Source organism: Lutzomyia longipalpis, chromosome 3 (assembly GCF_024334085.1).
Source record: "Lutzomyia longipalpis isolate SR_M1_2022 chromosome 3, ASM2433408v1".
NCBI lineage: Eukaryota > Metazoa > Arthropoda > Insecta > Diptera > Psychodidae > Lutzomyia > Lutzomyia longipalpis.
The window spans coordinates 14,165,873-14,188,172 of record NC_074709.1 but is presented as its reverse complement, the minus strand read 5'-3'; the positions used below and the strand labels follow the sequence as shown (position 1 = coordinate 14,188,172).

The following is a 22,300-nucleotide window of genomic DNA, read 5'->3' as shown; positions in this document are numbered from 1 at the left end:
AGTTGTGAAATTCAAGGTTAGAAAAAAAATTAGCATTAGTACTGAAGCACTGATGCATATGCTTTTTGCACAAAGATGCAAAACAGAGTAGGTACAATGCATGGGGGCGTGGTTTTAATGAAAAAACTCCTCTTTTTTAAGAATAGAAGCATTTTTATTTATCTGACAAAAAAAAGAACATCTGACAACAGAAAAATATATAATATAAATCCTATAAATCTTAAATAAATCTGCTGTGTATATTTCACTCTTTTTTTGAGACTGAAATTCCCGAGAAAACGAAGGAAAAATTTGCCATAGTTTCACTATTAATTTTTTTCTATACAATTTCATTCTTTTTTTTTTAATTTATTTTCAATACTATTGTTTTTTATGTCGGTTTTCCTCTCACATATATTTTTTTTTATATTAAAATGGTAAGTTTAGTACTTTTTCCTATGTGTGTGGATTTTTTTTAATATTATGTTTTCTTTTTTTTTAAATCTATGAATATTTTTTGAAGATATTTTTTTTTATAGATTCTATAGTTTTTTTTTTCATTTACCATCTGCCACCAAACAGAGCACGCCTGTAGCGCATTTGTCTCGTCCGATTCTGGGAAAAACTTCGACTCTCCTCATACTCACTCCTACACGTCTTACTGCCAACCTGTTCGTGGTCTGGAAAGTATGTGAATCCCTTTACAATGAGCGGCTAGCTGAGTAACGTGCGGATTTCCTTGTGTAAATGACAGAGGAAGTCCACGTAGCTCGCTGTCCCATCAGTACCGCGATCTTCCACCAGGAAGTGCCTCATTACACTCTCCAGCTTATCCCTCTGCCGGATTATTGTGATCTGAAGATGAGGGAATAAATGGTCATCACTTGGCTCAAAACCATTGTAAAAAAATCCCTTAAACTCACTCTCATATTGCGCTGCTTATTGGCCTGAAGAGTTTCCACGATATTCCTTACACGTTGCGACAATGGATGATCCAATGTGGGCAAATTAGAACGCTCGGCGTCAATTTGCTGCACAGATGCAACCCCAAATACACCCTGTGTGAATTCTGGGCTCAATCCCATTCCCAGCCATAAGAACATGTACACTCCATTCTCTGAAAATTAAAAGAAAATCAATTGTTTTATTCTTCATGCATTAAAAGAGATAAAAATCTAAATAGTGACGTCACTGATTGCATTTTTTAACCAAATCTTTGACGTCTTTTCCACGCAGACGTTTCTCTAGTGGGAAAAAAATTGTAAGTTTTTAACGATTTCTCATTAATTTTGGGGTAGTTAAACGCGGGCTTTGACCTGTTGCAAATACCTCGTTTTTTAATTCATACAACATTTCGGAGACGTATGCCTCCTTCTTCAGGTATTGATTATTTTCAGGGTCTTTCAATCACTTTCTATTTTAATTTACTGTAACAACAGAACGAAATTTGGGGGGGGGGGGGAGTTATTTTAAGTTAAGTTTGGGATTGAAAATTTTATGCATGACATTGGTTTTTCTATGCATGACATTTTTTTCAGATGCATGACCTAAGTTTTCCTACACAGAAAATAAAAGTTCCTCGAAAATTCGTAGAAGGTTCGTTTTTTACTCATTGGTCTTATGGGAAAATCAACCTCCAGTTCGTAAAATGGGGTCTCACTCCTTTTTCGTAAAAAGGTTCGTAGTTTTGAACTCCAAATTTGTCAAATTCGCTTTTGAACTCCAAATTCGTAATTTTTCACCTCCATGTTCGTGAAGGTTCGTAAATTCCTTTAATAAGCAATTTGCCATCTTTGGCTCTTCCGGGAATAAATGTTAAAGATTTTTACCGCCTTTCTGGCCATTTCTGTTCATCTATTTGTGGTCACTCCTCCTTGATAATGATGGAGTGACCTCCGGAATGACGATTTCATCCCCGGATTGTCCCAGGATTATCAAATCCTGAACAAATAAGGGATGCTGGTGCAAAATAGTCGGTTTTTCGCCGGATTTGTGGTCACTCCTCCTTAGTAATGATGAAGTGACCACAGGATTGGGGATCTCATCCCAGAATTCCCACATCCTGGACAAATAGAGGGTGCTGGTGCAAAAATTTGGGTTTTTCGCCGGATTTGTGGTCACTCCTCTTTAGTAATGATGAAGTGACCACAGGATTGGGGATCCCATCCCAGAATTGTCACATCCTGGACAAATAGGGGATGCTGGTGCAAAAATTTAGGTTTTTCGCCGGATTTATGGTCACTTTTTTATGGTCACTTGGCTCTTTTCACCATGACTGAGTGATTTTACTCTCCTAACGTCGAAAAGTGACAGAATTCTAACATTCGGTCCTATTCGGCCATCAAGAAAACCTTGAAATCAAGGATTTCTTGGTCGTTAAATAAGTTTGATTATTCTTCTTTTTATTCACTATTTCAGCGTATTCTGATTGTTTCTTCGAATGAAGGCTTTTACCATACAAAAAACGGATAAACTCCTTTTATCTTCAATACGATTAACACTCTTTTAGCTTTTATAAAAGGTTAAAAAAAAACTCACCAAGAATATATGCCCCATCCTCCATAATCTTCTCAGCTGTGCATCTAATTGAATCAGGGATATCCGTGCCATTGGGATCGATGTCGTGAATTGGAATGAGACGTGGATAGAAGTAGGACACGGATGTGGGTAGATCCATTGTGGAGACGAGTTGCATGACAAATGATCGATCATCCACCGTCATGTCGGAGCCACCGGAGAAGGCGTCATTCTTCAGGAGGCACGACGTATACAGTGGGAGGAGTTTCATGCTTTCGGGCAGAATAAGTTGTCCCGCAGATGCGGGTGAAGCGCAATTCTTCCTGTAGCACGCAAGGATTTGCGCACAGCGATTCACGAGGTTATCCTTGACGAGCTTCGGGGTGTTCTCGAGCAATTTCGCCATACCCTGCTTGGCGAAGAAGAGAATTGTTGCATCGAGATCGCAGCTACGGTACAGGTCTGCAATCTGTGTGCACGTCTTCAGGCACAGATTCATCACACGTAGACGTCTCTGGCCACTGCATGAGGTATACAGGAGAGCAACTTGGATGTAGACATTCTCCTCCGGAGGTAATTTATCATCGTGCTTTATCTCAATTGCCACCGCCTTGTCCGAATCTACGAGAAATTATTCTTTTTTTTAGCCAAAAATACATCTTTTAGGGGATATTCTTTCTTACCGATGCTGGCAATTTCCATATCTGTTGTATTTGACATGAAGAAGTGCCCGTAAAAGTCCGTTGGACGAATACCCGTTGAGCTCCGAACACGCATTACGGAATCAAAGGCAATCGGACGTGAGATATTCTTCGAAATATCCTGAATGAGTCGTTCCCCATCAATGTCCGCCTGGAAGTATGTGTACTTATTCACCTGACCCCCAGTGAGTCGTGCCACCTGCCCAATTGTGGCCAAATCAATGTAGGAATTATTGAAGATGAACAAATCCACTGAACATCCAATTTGCACACATTCCTGCCCCAAATTGTTGTAAGACGTCGTCTGTGGCGTCAACACTGTTTTCTCCTTTTCCGTCCCCAACAGCTTCCTGTCGTCACGATTCTTCAACTTTCCCGGTGCTTCGGCAATTGGGAGCGATGAATGGAACACCAGGAGCTTCCCGGCGCACTCTGAAGCCCGCAACGCCTCCAAACCAGCTTGAATTGCCGGCTGAAGGATTGTTTCCGTTTCACGCGTATCCGCAAACATTGCTGGAATTTGCTCCATGAGTGCATCAATAACAGCTCCGGATTCCTCAACGTCACACAGAAACCCATCGAGGAGTGGCATAAACATCTCCTGCACATCCCCCACAATCATCATCTGTGGCTGTGCCAGGGAGGCTTTGCAATTGTAAAAGTGCACGGTGTTGTTGTATGTGATGAAACCAACTTTCATATAGCTACGATCGTGCCCTTGGTCCTTGGCCAAATTCTTCAAGATACTTCGCATTTCGGCGCAAAGAAGATTCACCAGACCCGACTTGACGTTATTGTATGAAACATCAATAACAAAGATGATTGCTGGTGGCTTTGGGGGTATGTTATTGCGGCAGTAATCCTTCGTAGCGACAAATTCATAAGTTCCTGGACAGAATGGAAGTAGAAAATTTGATTAAGAAAATTTACAAGCAAGCTGACCAAGCAACTTGAAGTTTGTACACTTTTCTTCCCGGAACGGTTTGACATGTTCCCGGAAAGTGCTATAAGTCGCTGGAAGTTGTACATTCATCCTACCCAATGCATCAGGGAGTTTCTAAAGGATCTTGAGAGCTTCCTTTTCAACACCCGGCTGATCCTTGATGCCATCTTCAGGATAAAATCTGAATCTATAAAAACGCTCCCACGTAATTCTAAATGGGACTTCCTAAATGGACAGATTTGAACCCAAAGATGAAATCAAGGATCAGCCGGGTGATGAAAAAGAAGTTTCTATGATGCCTTAGAAACATCTTGTTGTAAAGAGCAGGATGACTGCACAACTTCCAGCCACTTACGGCACTTTCCGGGAGGAAAAGTGTATTCAAAATTTGCAATTTTTGAGAGAAAACTAAAATATAAATTAATTTAAAATACTCGCAGTCAGGAAATGTAGAAAAGTCATATCTAAAATGTACTGGTAAGCTGACCAAGCTTATGAGAGCTGTGTTTCTTTCAGTGTACCAATTTTGTGAGAGCAAACTAGAACGCGAATTAATTTAAATACGCGCTAAGTTCAAAAAAGTTGGAAAGTCATCCCTCAAGAAATCTTTAAAACGCCATATCTCGGGAACGGCTCCATAGATTTTCGAGTTTGAGCTATCGTTGGAAAGGTCTTAATCTCAGCTATAACATATCATTTTCGAAATATTCGAATTCAAAATTTTCGAAAAATTTGATTTTTTCCTTAGCGCCCCTCGCGGTTATTTTTTGAAGTTGCAATGTTCTAGACATTTATAGGATTTAACGAAACCTTTCATTTGAGCTTGAGTTGATCAAAATCGGACTTGTAGATCCCGAGATATGACATGTCAAAGTTGGAACTCAATATTTACAAAATGGCGACATAAATTTTTAATTTTTTTTTTATAAATAGATGTTATAGTAAGCTATAATATATCAAAAAATGAAGCAAATCGATAATTGCGTTTTCGAGATATTCATCAAAAACTCATCGAAAATTTTGTTTTTGATTTTTAGCCCCCTAGCGGTCACTTTTGAAACTTCAGATGTTCTAGAGAGTTGTAGAGTTTGTTGAGAGCTTTCCTTTGAGCCCAGGTTGATCAAAATCGGTCAAGCCGTTTTCGAGTTATGGTCGATTGTCAATGAAAAATTGTGTCGGCCATATTAACTAAACGGCTTGACCGATTTTCGAAAATGAGGTATCGTTGGAAAGGTATTGATGGCCTCTACAACATATCAAAATTTCAGAACTCTAGCTAGAACAGGGACTGAGATATAGGCAAAACAAAATTTGGAGTCATTCTAAGATTTTCACCGCATACGTTTTTTTTTGGAATGTAGGGACCCTAATTCGTGCTCATCCCAAGTTTCAGCTCGATCTGACGACTTTCGATTTTGCTGAGTACACAAAAGCTGTGTTTGAAAGAAATACGCAGCTAAAACATTCCACGAAATTAAAAGAATTTTGCAAACTCACCCAGCACTAATTCTGGCCTCTCGTACTTATCCATACGCTGCCCTGTGTGATCCAAGTGCTGAAAGTACTCCGGGGGTACCTCTGTGGTTGCTTTGCACAGGAGACACTGGAAGCGCCTTCCACCGTCGATAAATTGCATATTGGGGCACATGTAGGCCTTGCACCGAATACACCGAATGGGCCCCACTTCGCCAAAGTCCACAATTGGAGGCGTCAACTCACCCTCAATTGTCTTCGCGAATGGTGAGATAATCAGGGCAAAGGGCACGGCCGTTTGCTTCATAATATCCGCCGTTGCGGGTACACTGTACATCGTGGAGCGCACAAAACGTGGCCCACTGTTACCCTGATCGTGCGTAACGAACTTCGTGGTGACGAGTGGTGGCACCAGGCCCGGTTGATTCGTCACAAAGGGTCCCTGACACTGACGCTGATTCTCACTCATCACCTGAATGGGATTTGGCATTTGATCCGGATCGAGACGTCGCTGCTGCTGCTGCTGTGCTTGTGGCATTGTTGGGGCACCTGGATAGCCGGGAGTCGGAGGGAATCGCTGTCCACCCGGTGGCATCGGTTGCTGGGGATACTGCTGCTGTTGCTGCGGAGCTCCCTGGAATGATGGCTGATAGCCTGGATATTGCTGTGGTGGTTGATTCGGCATTGGGGGCATCGGATTTGCCATCTGGGGCATTTGATTTAGCATTTGTGGCCCCGGGGGTCCCTGATTTGCCATTAGAGGCCCCTGATTTTGCATTGGAGGCCCTTGATTAGCCATTGGGGGCCCCTGATTTGGCATTGGGGGCCCCTGATGAGACATTGGAGGCCCCTGATTTGCCATAGGAGGCCCTTGGGGCATCAGTGGTACCTGATTGGACATCTGAGGCGCCTGATTTGCCATTTGAGGTGGCATTTGCGTCCCCATTGGATTTCCCTGTGGTGGAGCCATCTGTGTGGGTGGTCTAGCTGCCGGTGGCATTTGCCCTGGTCCACCAGGAGGTGCCCCAAAGGAGCTTGGTGGCATTTGAGGTTTAAATTGCGTTGGTGGTGCTGGGAATCCATTTGCTTGACTCGCAACCGGTGCCTGCGGCATGTTATTGTTGACAGCATTGAGATGACTGACCGGAGGGCCATTCTGGAAGGGCTGCTGTGTAGTCGGAGGCTGCCCTACCTTTGCAAAAGTCTGCGGTTGCGATATAGGTGGCCCACTTGTTGGTGGTGGGGCAAATTGCGTTGGTGGTGGCCCCATTGGCATTTGTCCGGGAGCTCCCGTGGGGATTTGCCCAGGGGAACTTGTGGGTATTTGTCCCGTTGGTGGTGGACCTAAATTCATGCCGGACATTTGACCTGGAAGTTGCTGCAAGTAACAAAAATCCCCATAAACAAAATTCATTCCCAAAAAAAAACTTCCGGAAAAAATCATTTCCTCACATTTAATTGACTATTTCCATTGAACATCCCCGGATTCTGTGGACCCGGAGGATTTTGCCAACTTGGTTGTGGCATTGGAGGCTGAGGCCCCCTCATCATTTGCTGCGGATTCATTCTTTTCGTGGACTTTGCTTATTTTTTATCTTCCTGCAACGAACAAAAAACAACCCTTTCTGAGTCTTTTCTTCTCATCCCAAAGAGTCCTTACCCAAGCCAGCTCATTCATTGTCACAAGGAAGCTTACCTTTGGAGAAAAGAGCAGGAGAATGAAGAGAAAAAGACGTGATTCAGGACACTTGTCTGGTAATCTTCCTCACAGGCAGCACTTTCACTTCCACGATGAGGGATTTTCTTGTGTTTTCACATGCGTTTCCACAACTTTTCGCACTGCTACGATTGCGTGGGGATCACAGGTGTTTTCTAGAACATTTCACAAGCAATTTGGGGGGTATTTGAGGTGAATTTTCACTGATTTTCTGCAATATTTTCCAAAATTCCACGTCAGACTGAACGAGCAACTTGACGAATGGCCACGTTAACTTGACGAAACGTTCCTATTCGGCTGTCAATGAGTACCTTCGGGCAGTATCGGGAATGATCGTGCGGAATTTTTTCCAACATCGCCATGGTGACCCTGAAATCACTGCTATTGTAATTGAGCAAAAATTTTAATAAACTAATAGGCCAATGAAAATCAATTTTATTCGCATTTTGAATATTAAAACTACTTTTGGAGGTAATAATGCATAATACTTAGGCGCCTTAGATAAAAACCGAGTTTCTTTGCAAAAAGGAAACGAAACGGGTGAAAATTCATCCCTTTTTTAAAATATTAGTTGGTATACCACAATCGTGGCATACCAAGTATTGTAATCGTCGGAAAAACCGACCACCTCAGATCGGGCTCAAACTTGGTATGAGCACGTTTTAGACATCTCACATTACGAAAATGGTGGTGGAAAATTTTTGATCCGGCCGGCCTTCCGGTGGTCCAAACTTTACCTAATATTTCGAGAACGGTAACAGATAGAGACTTCGGGTTTGAAGTTTTCTATGGAAATGTGGGTGTAAAATTTCATTTTTTCGCATTTTCAAAATCCAAGATGGCCGCCGTCCGCCATTTTGAAATACCGTCAACCACTTCCCTTACAGCTAGAGGTCTGAAATTTTAGTATGTTGTAAAGCTCAGTGAGACGTTTTCATCAACAATTCGTACTTGACAATCGGTCAAGCCGTTTAGCAAATATGGCGGCCTAAAGCAAAAAGTGTTTTTTCGATATATCTCGAGAACGTATTGACCGATTTTGACCATCTTGGTATCAAATTAAAGGTTTCAAGAAGCCCTACAACTCTTTAGAACATTCCAAGTTTCAAAAACATCCGCAAGAGGCGCTAAATTCAAAAACAAAAATTTCCTAACTTTAAGGGGCAATATCTCCGAATCCCCATTAGGCAAATATTTTAAATTTTGATATGTTGTAGCCGGACTAATAATCTTGCACCAGTCCAAAAATGAAGAAAATCTATGTCGCCGTTTAGAAGATATAGCCATTTGAAAAATTCTTGAATTTGAAAAGTTCTAAGAGCCATATCTTTTGAACGGTTTGCCCGATTTTGCTCAACTTGGTATCAAATTAAAGGTTTTGCAAAACTCTACAACTTTCTAGAACATCAGAAACCTCTAGGACCATTCCTTTAGGACGAAAAGTGCAAAAAACTGTTTTTGTTGAACAAAAATCCTCCATTTTGTGTTCTGGAGGTGACCTTAAAATGTATCGAAATATATGTCAGATTATAGCTTATTTCAATACCTTTCCAGAACTAGTCAAGAAATTTCTGTATGTGCAATAGAACTTGAGATATAACCATTTTTGTCTTTCGAATTGATGAATTTCATAAAAAAAAATCAACTTTGCCTACTAATACTACTTAAAAATTAAATTACAACGCATAGACTGACCCATCCGCGTTGTGGTATACCAACTCTAATAACTGGACGCGTTATGATTGTCTTTTTACTTCAATTCACACAGAAATGTTCGTTTGAATGGTTTAGCCGGTTTAGCTTTCCTTTTAAATCATTTTGAATCAAATTCTCATTTTCTTCCTAAACAAAAGAAAACCAAACTGTGTACTCGGATCCTATTCACCCCAATTGAGAGTCCCTCTGTCTATTCCATAAATAGTTGATACCACGTGGCAACAAAGTGAATCACAGTAATCCATTAAAGGATTTACCTTACGCACGTCTTGTGTTTTTCACGCATTTTGTCGTGAGAATTTTTGTATAAATTTTAAGTGTTTTTATTAAACTGTGATTGCCAAAGATGTCAGCGAAAGAGGAGAAGGGCACAGACAAGGAGCTCGATGACTTGCTAGACAGTGAGTATCCCACTTCCGGGAATTAAAAAACTTCACGTGAAAAAGTGACGTAACTGGGAGAGTTTTCCTTTTTCCGGGAAGTGAGACTTTCCTGGCAAATTGGGGTGGAAGTTGCGTGTCGTGGAAGTATTTGCTTGATTGGAAATGTTGCCTTGCAGGTGCACTTGAGGATTTCGACAAGGCTGATGACGCTGCAAAGGGAGAAAGTTCGGAAAAGGGGAATTCTGCCCTCCCCGTTCCAGAGGCTGCCCAAGAAAATCCTTGGGATGAGGAGTTTATCAAGTAAGTGCGGGAAGTGTGATGCGGTTGGGTGATGAATGTAACCGTAAGGGTTTATTCGTTTTAAGGTCTCAGATGAAGATGTTCGAAGATAGAATGGCAAAGATGTTTGAGGGAGGAGCTGAAGATGGTTTTCAGAAGATGGCAGAAGCAGCTGCGATGGCACTCAATCCAAGCACGGAAAATGTTTCAGATCCACAATTCACACAAACCCTAACAGAAGCCCTGAGGGGACTAAGTGAGGGCGCTGAGAGTCTCCAGAGTCCCTTCTCTCCGGATGATATCACCGAGATGTTTGGGAATGTGGATCTAGCCGGTGGTTCGGGGGAGAATAATGCCTTCCTTCCCTTCATGCAGAGCATGATGCAGAGTCTGCTTTCGGCCGAAGTGCTCCTGCCCAGCTTGCAGGATCTCGTGAGTAAATACCCAAAATGGTTGGAAGAGAATGGAAGCAAAGTCCCAGCGGCGGATAAGGAGCGCTATGAGAAGCAACATGAACTCCTGAAGACGGTGTGTGGGGAATTGGAGAAGGAATCCCCCAATGATACGCCAGAAATGAAGAAACAGCAGTTCCAGAAAGTCTTTGAATCAATGCAGAAGGTAAGAAAAAAAACTTTTGAGGTTTTCATTGCAATTTATTTAACCAAAACACTTCGTCTGCAGATGCAGGAACTTGGCCAGCCACCAGCTGAGCTTATGGACGTAAACATTGATCCAACGCAGCTCAGCAACCCGAATCAGTGTCCGATGATGTGAGATTTGGTGGAATCTCTTTTATATTCGGGAATCCAATGCGAATAAATTGGTATGAGGTGTAAGGCAGAAGAAATTTATTTTTACAGGAAGAATCTCCTGCGGGATTCCATCATGTGGCGCTTATTTGTAATAATCCAATCGTAGTCTCCGCATTTGCTGTCAAAAAGTCCCTGCTGGAGCGAACGCAGCTTTAGCGTGAATTTCGGTCCCAATTCTCGGAGTTTTGCCCTCTTCCCGTCCTTCGTGAACTCATACCGGTGATGCCGGAAGAAGATGTAGTCACGCTGATTGTGGAACGTCACAGCACGTCGTCCACGGAATTCGGGATCAAAGTGAAACAAGGAGCCCAAAAGGCGGCCAATTGAAAGCCCCAGGCGTGTCGTGAAGTTCGTCAGGATGACTTCCGGACGATGTTTGCTGATCTCCCGGTAGTCCCTTCGCAGATCTGACGTTAGCTCAACATTGCTGACACGATAGTGTGCCGTTGGTCCATTCGGGAGATGAATGTGGAGCAACCCGTTGACCTTCTTCTGATTCTCATTGATAATCAACACATCCGTATAGCTCTCCCGGATGGCGCTCTGGCAGATCTTCTTCACAGATGACCTATTCCTGAGGCGTGTAATTGAATTCGGGATAACTCGGGTGAGTTCCTTGCCGAACATTCGTGTTCCCGGATGGGGATGATCTGAGAAGGTTATGAGGACTTTTGGTTCAATTTCCTTGTTGTAGTAATTACTAACTTCATCCATTTGCATCTCCAGCAGGAGTTCCTCATTCTCCGAATCCTCCAGATTGCGCACCGTTGTCTCATCTTCCTCCCTGAGGGTTTCCAAGGTGTGCCCCGTGTTGCGGTCTCCGCCTTCCCGTTGACGCTTCTTTCGCTCCTTCTTCTGCGTTTTCTTCCGCTCTGCCTGGAGCTTCTGGAATTCCTTATTGCGTAGTGCTTTGTTCCGGATAACACTGATGGGATTTATTCGGGGAATTTTGACTTCACTCTCATTGTTGTATTCCTCAATTTCGCTATCACTGCCACAGCGCTTCCTCTTTCGCTTATCCATCTTTTGTTTCCTTGGCAATTCATCTCCCGATGAAGCGTCACTGTCGCTGCTCATCTTTAACTTTACAATATTTTATAAATTGTTAAGAAAAAAAGAAAATTCAAGGAAAGTTTCTCACTCAAGACAACACGCATGTGATCGAAATCAAACATAACCTCACAAAACCGCCTGTTTGTGAATGGTTTGAGTGAAGTTGGTTGCATTCTACGAAAACATACCACACCACAAAGTGAAACAAAATTCGCAGTGTTGAGTGATAAATTTCCACACAAAAATTGAGGAAAATTCAGAGAAATCCTGGAAAATTCGCAAAAATACCATCAAAAGTGTACACCAGAAGGCAGTGGAAGTGAAAATTCGTTAAAGTTTTGGGGAAAAGGGCGTGAAAAGTGCTTGAAAAGGTGTTTTAAAAAAATCTACGTCGCCTGCCTCAATTCCTGGAATTGAAGTTGTGTTGCGCAGACTTTCTTCTTTTTGCGCTCTCTCTGTCTCTCCTCCTTTTTCTCGGTAATTTGTGAATTTCTTGTGAATAATTAACTAACAAACACTGCGTCTATGGCAAGTTGGATGTACTTTCAACCCCTCCGTAGGGGCTCCACGGCGCCCTGAGTAGTTCAGCAGAGAGCCACAACTCCCGGAGCTCTCAGCTCAGTTGGTCGCATAAATCCATCCGTGGACAGCATCCCAGTGGTGGTGGTGTGTTGGGGGATGCCCCCGTGGTGCAATTAAGTGATCAATACATTAGTTAATTAGTAAATGTGCCTCTCCCATACATAGAGACGCTGTAGCATTTGCAAACATAGAACTCAAGAACTTTGGCACAGGTGAATCATAACCAGGAAGTCCCTTCTGCAGAATCACACAGAAATGGAAGAAATTCACAGGAATCTCACGAGAGTCTTTAGGTGAGTCCCCATTCCTTTTCCACCCACGTAGATGAATTTTTGGGCCTTTCAACAGGTCCCTTTTGCCGCTGCGCATGACAACGAACATTCGTAGAAGATATAAATTCGAGAAAATCTCCCCAAAACATGCTCCGTCGTTTATTTTTGGACACAAAATCCAGGAAAAGCGCAAGAGGTGCAGTCAAATCCCATCCTGGTTATTCCGGGAAAAAATAGGCATTTCCCATAAAAGATTCAAACAAAGCAGTTTCCTCTCAATTTTTTTTTTCGTTTCTCCTTAACTGCGAATTTATTTTGATAAGAATCCCATTCATTTAAAATTTATATTTATTTTTATGTTCCCTTATCAAAGCATTAAGCTAATTACTCTCAATACAACATAAACCTGCGACACTTTTTCTGAGAAATTATTTATTTTAAAAACAGATTTTGTGATTTTTCTTCAACAACAAAAAATCAGAGTTGAGGACTTCATGACAGATTTAGATCAAAGATAGAAGAATTCTGGGAAAGGGGAATTTTGCTAAATCCACAATTTTGTGATAAAGCCATCGGCAAGTGTGGAGCAAGCTTAAATTAATTTAGATTCTTTTTTTTTTGAAGAGCTTTGCAAGGGGTCAGACTTATCTGCTTAATTACTTTTTTATTTGATAAAGAAATGTAAATAATAAGTCAATCATAACGCGTCCAGTTATAAGAGTTGGTGTCCCACAACGTGTAGAAGTTTGTTTATGCGTTGTAATGCGATTTGTGAGCAGAATTAGTAGACTTTCATTTTTTTTGTGAAATTCGGCAATTTGGTGGATAAAAATGGTCATATCTTTGGTTCTATAAGACCTACAGAAATTTTTTGACTAGTTTTGGAAAGGTATTAAAACAGGCTATAAATTGAGATAAATTTCAATAATTTTCAAGGTCACCTCCAGAACACAAAATGAAGATTTTTTTTTACAAGAACATTTTTTGGCATTTTTCGTCTTGAAGAAATGGTTTTAGAAGTTTTTGATGTTCTAGAAAGTTGTAGAGTTTTGCAAAACCTTTAATTTGATACCAAGTTGAGCGAAATCGGACAAGCCGTTCAAGAGATATGGTTCTTAGAACTTTTCAAATTCAAGAATTTTTCAAATGGCTATATCTTCTAAACGGCGACATAGATTTTCTTCATTTTCGGACTGGTGTAAGATATTGAGTCAGGCTACAACATATCAAAATTTAAAGGAAAACGATAACAGATGTTGGGAGATATGGCCCCTTAAAGTTAGGCAATTTTTGTTTTTATTTTTAGCGCCTCTTGCGGATGTTTTTGAAACTTGAAATGTTCTAGACAGTTGTAGGGCTTCCCAATACCTTTCATTTGATACCAAGATGGTCAAAATCGGTCAAGCCGTTCTCGAGTTATATCGAAAAAACACTTTTTGCTTTAGGCCGCCATATTTGCTAAACCGCTTGACCGATTTTCAAGTATGAATTGTTGATGAAAACGTCTCACTGAGCCCTACAACATACTAAAATTTCAGACCTCTAGCAATAAGGGAAGTGATTGATAGTATTTCAAAATGGCTGATGGCGGCCATCTTGGATTTTGAAAATGCGAAAAAATGAAATTTTACACCCACATTTCTATAGAAAACTTTAAACCGGAAGTCTCTATCAGTTACCGTTCTCGAACTATAAGGCAAAGTTTGGGCGACCGGCAGGACGGCCGGCAGGCCGGCAGGCCGGCCGGCCGGATCAAAAATTTTCCACCACCATTTTCGTTATGTGGGATGTCTAAAACGTGCTCATACCAAGTTTGAGCCCGATCTGAGGTGGTCGGTTTTTCCGACGATTACAATACTTGGTGTTGGCCACGAAGTGGAACACCAACTAATTCAGTGGAAATCCCAATGAAGATATTGTGACCATTGTGAAGGCAAAGTACGTTGGACGTCATTCGATTGAGAATAAATATTTTGGCTATAGTGCGGTAATCACGATTTTTCTATGAAATAAAAACGTAAAAATCTCTTATTGTTATTAATGGTAATTTACTTATAAGCTAAGGGAAGTTTATAGGCAAAAAATTCGTAAATTAAAGGGGTGCATTAACAGTAGCAGGAATGGAACCCGCTCTAGTTGGTAGAAAAAACTGTAAAGACTAAAATTTATCACAAAAAACCATCAACCATCGTGTCTCTTCCTCAAGAAACATGATTTACTTTTTGGTAACGAATTTTAAACAGATTTTCCTCCAATTATTGAACTATTCTTAACTTAAAGATAATTATTTTTTATGCTTTTTTGTGCAAAATGAAATAGAGCTAAAAATAAGTTTTCTGTGGTTAATTACAAACGTATTACAAAGAGTTAGCTTATTTCTCTTTAAAACCTTTTCTAGACTAGAACTTTACCCGGATAATTCACACAATTAAATCTTATTTATTCCTTTGTGTCCCACAGCCACATAGCCGTGTTTCAAATTGTATGAAAACAAATGAAAAAAAAAACATTTAGGGACTCGAACTCACAATTATAACATTAAGTAAAATTGTATACGTTCATTAACCTAATTCAGCATTATGTAGTAGAACTAGAAATATTATTTTTTTATTTACACTTATATTTAAATGTTTTTAGTAGTCTTGAATGGTTTATGAAGTTTTAATTCTTCTCATGAGAGCTTGCAAAATGGAAAGAATGAAAATAATAAAATACTAGAATATGTAATGAGAATTTATCCGATAATTTGCAATAGAATTTAAACCTAGGTCCTTGTGGTTAAAAATTGTGATTTTAAAGAATGTGACTAGAATAATATTAGAACCACTCGCCTATTTAAAGAAAGAAAAGAATGTTGCTTAGATTGGTCCCAATAAATTTAATCCATATTCACCCTATGGCGTCTATCTGTTATTTCTATATGTAACCACTATGAAAGAGGTTTTGAAAGGATTTAAAAAATATTAAAGGATTTTAGAAAGTCGTAAAGCAAGAGGGTGAACAAGTTGACGCCAAAGGGAATTGCACTTAATTGATGGAGGAAGCCAAAAGGTTACGACTAGGACCATTCTTAGCTACGAAGTCCCTACTCGGCTATTTGAAATCTCTTCTCACTAAAGTAGGAACTTACTATTATACAACCTTAGAAAATACAATAAAATACGAAGCGAATCTTTCACGATAGAAGTGTTGAAGGTTACCTATTTATTATTTGTTGTAATGAACTTGAATATTTCAATAAAAATACATGAATTTCGTATATGTAAAGTAAAATTTTCATACAAAGTTCACAAAATAAAAGCTAAATTAATGTTATTAAAAACAGCAAACAAACTTTTTCATCAACTTTATGATGATTTAATTTTATTGGTTTACTGAATGAGACCATTTCAAAATGATGATAAAATAATGTTGATAATTTCTAGCCAATTGGCATTATTTTCGTTATCTCAATAAGAATTTTCAACAGAGACTTCAATGCTGAGACATTTCTGAGAAAGGAATCGCTTCAAGGACTTTATCATTGCCCCAAAAATATTATACATTACGTATGTAGGGGAGACACGGGTTAAAAAAGTCACTTAAGGGTTTTAAAAAAGCTCAAAATATCATATTTCCCAAACAGATAAAGCGAAATGTATAGCTCATTTCTTTAGGAAATTTACTGCCCTACAACTTTTTCTCAGATCATTTTGTTCTATCTAGCTAGGGAATATGATATTTTAAGCTTTTTCCAAACCCTTAAGTGACTTTATTAGCCCCGGTCTCCCCTATAGTATTGCTATTTAAATTCCTACGAATTCCTGAAAGAAATTGATAACAGAGATTTATTTCTCTGAATTCCTTTAAAAAACAATCATTTTTCAAAAACAAGTTGTCTAAATTTGACGTATACGGCCAACGTTAAGGAATTAAGATTATGATTATTTGGATTTCTTGGAATTAATTATTGAGCTTTGTAACGAAATTGTGGATTCATTCATAAGATTACGATGCATATAAATATCTGCACAATATTAAAATATTCATTCAGTTTATTTTAGTCATTCACAAGGGTAAGTTCTGAATATTAACAAAATTCAGGATTTTTTTCTGTAACAAGTTGCCACAAAAAAACGTAAATAAGGTGAGAAAATAGAATTTGCCTTCAATTTTAAATGTTTTAGCGCTGAGAAAATTTAATATATTGTAGTACTGGGTGGAGATTGTGTTATTTAAAATATTTGAAGCAAATACTGAAGCAACAAGGTTTTATTGGTTTGTTCTGAAATTTTTTCACATTTACTCCAACAAAAAAAAAATCTGTTGCATTCCTTTTTTTTTGCAAATTTTCCTATGTTGTGCATTCTCTTAAAGTCAGCACTAAAAAAATATAATTTATCCAATATTTGAGGCATCAGAATGATTCTGAGAACATTTCATATGCTTTTTCTTTCTTACCCTTCTTTCCTTTTCATTGTGTTAATTGGAAAATTTTGTAGAATGGCAAAATGTGTTGAAAGAAAAAAAAATGAGAAATCCATCATATTGGTGATTTCTTGTATTTTTTATGTTTATAAAAATTATTATTTCTTAACATTACTTCCGTAGAAAATCAACAGAAACGTCAAATAAACAATCACGAAGAAAATTCTAGGAATTTTTCTGTCTATGTAGGTATGTAAAAAAATAAAAGCTCCGTCTTATCAAGCATTTATTGGGCATTCACACCAAGTTGAATTTCCGAGAAAAAAGCAATCGCACACAGGTAGATGTCGTAAGATAAGTGTTATCAAAACAATGCTTTTGCAATTTAGAAATGTGTGAGTGTGTAGCATAGAAAACAAACAAAAAAGAGGGTGAATAGGATTCCATTTGGGAGGATTATTGTTTTGTTTTAACCCTTGGAGGATCAAGGTTTCTAACCTCAAAAGTTTGACCTTCATTTTCTCTTAAAAGACAATATTTTTCCAAGTTTTCTTTCTACGATCTTGAAGTAATAGAACTTCTCTATAATGGAACAGATATAGAAATTATCACGGTATTTTTAAGAGATTTTTTATACTGTGACGATTAAAAAAAATGACGAATTGGCCACTTTGGCCAGCAAAATCCTACAAGGGTTAAATTAAAGAATTTCTATGCAAGCAAGACAAAAGGATTAAATATTAAAAATATTTTCCTTGAAGTTATTTGAAGGTCAAGAAAATGACTTAATTATTTTCTTTTTCATCTTAATATCAAGTTTAATTATTTCCAGTCTTCTAATTGATTTGAAACTTCTGAATTTTCAAAATGAATCCTATTCACCCCAATCATACCCAGTATGTGTATCCGTGTTGAACGGGCGCGCGCAAAAAAAAATACTCAACATACGCTTAGGAAGTATCATTCTAAAAACGCAGTCGAGAGTACAGTGAGTACAGTGAGGTGATCAAAATTCACGGGAAAATCTCTCTCTTCTGGGTGATTCCATTGAGGAAATTGTCTCGGAAGACAAGGTGACGGGCGATGAGATTAGTTTCGCGAGAAAACGTGAAAGTTGCACGTGCTGTTAGTAAAAATCGCTTTTTTTTATTAACAATTTTATAGGCCATTTTTGATCCCTATATGTTGACGGGGGATTTTTTTGTTGTCTCCCGTGATTTTGGCAAAGTGCCGGCGTGATAAGGTGGAAGAGATTTTATCTAAATTGGTTTTTAATATTGTTTTCGGTGCGAACGTGTGGTTTTGTAATTCTAAGAATTATGAGAAAGTAAAAGTGACAATGTTTTGCATCATGTGATAAGATAAAAGAGTTTTAATTATTTAGGGAAATTTAAAATCACTGCTTATACAGTGAGGGTCAGAAAAAGAGTAAGCTCTTTCTATCAGTATTAAGCATTAGAAGTTATTTGTGGAAAAAAAGCTGGTCATTCATGGTTTTTCTTATCGTTTCAATTTTTATAAATAAGAATCAGCGAATTATATGTTGAAAAAAGACTTGTCAATGAGGCTTATTCCGAGAACTTTGTAATCTGATGAATTTCCTTTTTGAATCAACATCCTTTCCATTTTCCATTGAACTCTATTTAATTCGTGGAAGTAGAAATTCCACGCAAAGGGAGGAGCATTCAATGCAAGCCAGAATCCGTGGAAAGTTAATTTACAGAAAGGTTTCAATTGACGGTGAATTCTTAATTTTTTATTGCTTATTCAAGATAGAATTTACCAAAGGAGTGTTTCTTAATGGATTCTTAAGAAATCTATAAAAGGATAAAAACTTTCTTTAAAAGAATTGTCTTACGTTTCAATTGAGTTTTTTTTTTAATAAAATTGAAATGAAAAATAGAACAATCAGTTGAGAATTTACTAATGGAAAGCTCTCTGTAGCAAAATGTTTTCTATTTTCAATTTCCTGTGGAATGTTATAGACAAAAGTTTGATTTTCCATCACGTTGTTGTTCGATGTGCGCAATTGATCTGTTTTTTTTTTGCCAATCCTTCTGCCATTCTCTCTATTTATTTATATAAATCCACTAAAGCTGCAAATGGGGGATGCTTGTTGGAGAAGAGTAAAATTTTTAAAGTGTATTGTGTTAAAGTGTTTTCCCAAAAAGAACGTCACAAGTTGATAAAATTTTCCTCATAGTTGCCATCAAGCAGATTTCCTCCTATTCAGTCGCATCTTGGCAGTGCTCTTGTTCATTTCTCCCGGGGCTTTCTACCACTTTGAATAAATTACATTTTACTCCGTGTAACGAGGAAGTGCTGAGAGATTTGCAAGTTAGAGTGTTATTGAATAATTCGTTGTAGAACATACTTTTATAACTTTTATTTTGTCACTTCTTCAGTGAAAAATTCTTTTCTTTTGTGTGAAATATTCCCGAAACTTTAAACAGTTTGTACTTTTTTGTAAAAAAAAAATCTTTTTTGTGAAAATTTTGAAATATTCAAGGGATTTTTCATAGAAACTTCTTGTCAGGAAATTCAAAGAAAATTCAAAAAGTTGAGAAAGTAATTTTAGATTTATAGTGGGAAGTTTGCTATTGAATTTTGAACGACACAGTACATCAACAAGGAAGAACGTTTGTAATGCATGCATAGAGATTCTCAATTTCACATCTGGGGAGAATTTAATATTTTAGTTTTGACAATACAACAATAGTGTTGGATGAGGAAGTTTGCAACTTTGCCGGTAATATAAAGGGAGTTTCTAAATTTCTGTTGAAAATTGACGATACAGGGTTTCACACATACAAAACAAGCAACTTATTCTTAAATATTTATGATACAGTGATGTCTCATGATGTCAAGTATAATCAATATTGGGACATTTTAGCAACATTTGAACAAAATTAACAAGTTGAGGACCAACAAAAACAGGACTTAAAATAATTTTTCACTATTTCTTCCACAAAATCTAATTTCAAATTTCCTGTCCTCAGCTGGAATAACAATTGTTTATTCTTGTAAATTCAATTAAAATTGATCTGAAATTCTTGGAATTGTCAGAAATAGATTAATAGGACAATGCTTTGGGTCACAAATATCAATTAAAAAAATCAAATATATGGTTGACATTAATGTTGACTAAATTAAATCGATAAATATTCCATTTTTGAAAGTTCACCTCGTGCAAAAACAACTGCAAGGGCATAAAGAGCAGCATGAGAAGGATTGTTGAATAAATAATTTAATTATTAGAGGGTTTATTTATACAAGAGTGTTGTTTCAACAGAAACTTTTCCTGTAAATTCAGAAAAAGTCTAGGGAAAAGATTTATATATAAGTAGTACGTAAACAAACATGTACCTGCTGTACTTACCTACTTAAAAGTATTAAATTAAATTTTAATTTTTAATCAAGATCCGTATTAAGGGTAGATAGACGTTAGTTAAGTTAGATAGAATATATTTTGTGGCCTTAGATTTTATTGACTCTCTCTCGTCTAGAAAAGCTTCTAAAAAAGTTATTTCACATTCTACCATTCTTTAAGCAAAGACACTTTTATAGCATTCTGAATACTTAACATATTTGACGTTTTTTTTTTTTTAAATCCATTATATGACCTAAGAAAGTTCTAAAAAAAAAGCTTTGTCCGTATAGAATAAAATTCTAGATCGATCTACTATAGTACCTACCTTCTATTTATTTTTGAATAGATTAAAAAAAACTATATTCGGGGTTCAATAATTTTTATAGCACCAAATGTGTCTTGGCTAAAATATCTTTCAAATATTTTTTCATATAAAGTATACAAATTGCTTATTAACTGACTATTCGCAATAAACCTAAAGGAGCAATGTTTTAAAAGGGTTTCTATCTGAATTTTAAACTGATTTTTTTATTGCAAGAAACGTGTCTTGGCTAATAAGACTAAAAATTCTTATACTGATATTATTTTTATCTATCACATTAAATGACATTAAAACTTCTTTTTAGGAACAAAAAAATTCTACTTAAGTTAAATTGAAAATACCTTCCTAGTTCCTACATTATTCATGGTCTTGTCGCACCCTTTTCAATAATTTTTTTTTTCAATAAACAAACTATAAAGCTATTCTAAAGTAAAGTTCCTGCAGTACCTATTGAAAAAGTATGAATTATTGAGTAGATTAAGGAGTTTTAAATACATGAAATTTTCCAACATTCATCCTCAATGGTTATTAGTTATTAAAATTGTAAGGGAGGTATGTTGTATAATTGTAAATTCAGGAAAATTTTAATTTTAAAGTGCTGCACAAGAAAAAATATATATAAACTGCAAAGATAAAAATGAATTATAGCATGGATGGAACAGTATAAAGCGAAAGAACGGTAAGTAAAACTTACGGGCTGTGATTCTTTCTTTGTCAGTGAAATGTGAAATTGACGGAAAATTGAAGATGGGCAAATTTTGAGGAAGGCTTTCTCGCGCACCGAATCACAGCCAACGCTCAGATAATTTGTGAGAAGCCTTAATCGTGGGCGTTGGCTGTGATTCGGTACGCGAGAAAGCCTTCCTCAAAATTTGCCCATCTTCAATTTTCCGTCAATTTCACATTTCACTGACAAAGAAAGAATCACAGCCCGTAAGTTTTACTTACCGTTCTTTCGCTTTATACTGTTCCATCCATGCTATAATTCATTTTTATCTTTGCAGTTTATATATATTTATCTTTGCATTTTTATATGTATATATATAATGTATATATCTATGCATTTATATATATTTTATTTTATTTTATATGTGTATATATAAAACGCCCCGCTTCGCGGGGCGTTGGACTTATGCAACTCAAGATATGACATGTAAACTTTAAAACGCGATATCTCCGGAACGGCTACATAGATTTTCTTCATTTTTGGCATGGTGATAGATACTATAGTCAACTATAACATATCAAAATTTGAAGCAATTCTATAAAGCGGTGCTCGAGATATTCATCGAAAACTCATCAAAAATTTTGTTTTCGATTTTAGCACCACTTGCGGACATTTTTTGAACTTGCGATGTTCCGAGCAGTTGTAGGGCTCGTTAATATCTTTCATTTGAGCCCGAGTTGATCAAAATCGGTCAAGCCGTTCTCGAGTTATGGCCGATTTTCGATGAAAAATTGTGGCGGCCATATTGGCTAAACGGCTTGGCCGATTTTCAAAAATGAGGTATCGTTGGAAAGCTCTTGATGGCCCCTACAACATATCAAAATTTCAGACCTCTAGCTATAATAGGGACTGAGATATAGCGAAAACAAAATTTAGGGGTTATTCAAAATGGCGGACGAAGGGGTGGGGGGGTGGATTTGACTTCATAATCGTATGTCTTCCACCCGATATATGAACTTTGCCGTTGACCGCAAGTCTCTATCTATTACCGTTCTCTTGTAATTTAGCGAAAGGTTCCGGCCGGCCGGCCGGAAGGCCGGACGGCCG

At 37.9% G+C, this 22,300-nt stretch overlaps 4 protein-coding genes across 4 annotated transcripts in view; 1 reads left to right on the top strand and 3 right to left on the bottom strand.

The window, feature by feature from the left end:
* LOC129793173 (uncharacterized) overlaps window positions 1-22,300 on the bottom strand; it is a 1,136,769-nt gene that overhangs the window by 53,385 nt on the left and 1,061,084 nt on the right. The gene's annotated exons all lie outside the window — the stretch shown is intronic.
* On the bottom strand, window positions 328-7,604 carry LOC129793157 (protein transport protein Sec24C). The gene is made up of 7 exons (XM_055832879.1): window positions 7,310-7,604; window positions 7,066-7,212; window positions 5,638-6,991; window positions 3,180-4,085; window positions 2,518-3,117; window positions 903-1,096; window positions 328-834 (listed from the first exon to the last, which is right to left on the bottom strand). The coding sequence occupies exons 2-7, from the start codon at window positions 7,177-7,179 to the stop codon at window positions 694-696; spliced, it is 3,309 nt and encodes a 1,102-aa protein (XP_055688854.1). The 5' UTR covers window positions 7,180-7,212; window positions 7,310-7,604; the 3' UTR covers window positions 328-693.
* Window positions 9,224-10,544, top strand: LOC129793223 (peroxisomal biogenesis factor 19). Its single transcript, XM_055833050.1, has 4 exons — window positions 9,224-9,447; window positions 9,606-9,729; window positions 9,795-10,326; window positions 10,390-10,544. The coding sequence occupies exons 1-4, from the start codon at window positions 9,393-9,395 to the stop codon at window positions 10,480-10,482; spliced, it is 804 nt and encodes a 267-aa protein (XP_055689025.1). The 5' UTR covers window positions 9,224-9,392; the 3' UTR covers window positions 10,483-10,544.
* Window positions 10,341-12,448, bottom strand: LOC129793213 (probable ribosome production factor 1). The gene has a single exon (XM_055833032.1). The coding sequence runs from the start codon at window positions 11,595-11,597 to the stop codon at window positions 10,563-10,565; it is 1,035 nt and encodes a 344-aa protein (XP_055689007.1). The 5' UTR covers window positions 11,598-12,448; the 3' UTR covers window positions 10,341-10,562.

What these genes read in the sequence shown, in the direction of transcription:
- LOC129793223 (XM_055833050.1), top strand. Translation starts at nt 9,393, where the DNA reads ATGTCAGCGAAAGAGGAGAAGGGCACAGACAAGGAGCTCGATGACTTG. An exon ending in TGGGATGAGGAGTTTATCAA is followed by an intron (nt 9,730 to 9,794) that starts GTAAGTGCGGGA and finishes ATTCGTTTTAAG; the next exon opens with GTCTCAGATGAAGATGTTCG. An exon ending in TCTTTGAATCAATGCAGAAG is followed by an intron (nt 10,327 to 10,389) that starts GTAAGAAAAAAA and finishes CTTCGTCTGCAG; the next exon opens with ATGCAGGAACTTGGCCAGCC.
- LOC129793157 (XM_055832879.1), bottom strand. Translation starts at nt 7,179, where the DNA reads ATGAATCCGCAGCAAATGATGAGGGGGCCTCAGCCTCCAATGCCACAA. An exon ending in GAGGCCAGAATTAGTGCTGG is followed by an intron (nt 4,086 to 5,637) that starts GTGAGTTTGCAA and finishes CATTCTGTCCAG; the next exon opens with GAACTTATGAATTTGTCGCT. An exon ending in TATGGAAATTGCCAGCATCG is followed by an intron (nt 3,118 to 3,179) that starts GTAAGAAAGAAT and finishes AATTTCTCGTAG; the next exon opens with ATTCGGACAAGGCGGTGGCA.
- LOC129793213 (XM_055833032.1), bottom strand. Translation starts at nt 11,597, where the DNA reads ATGAGCAGCGACAGTGACGCTTCATCGGGAGATGAATTGCCAAGGAAA.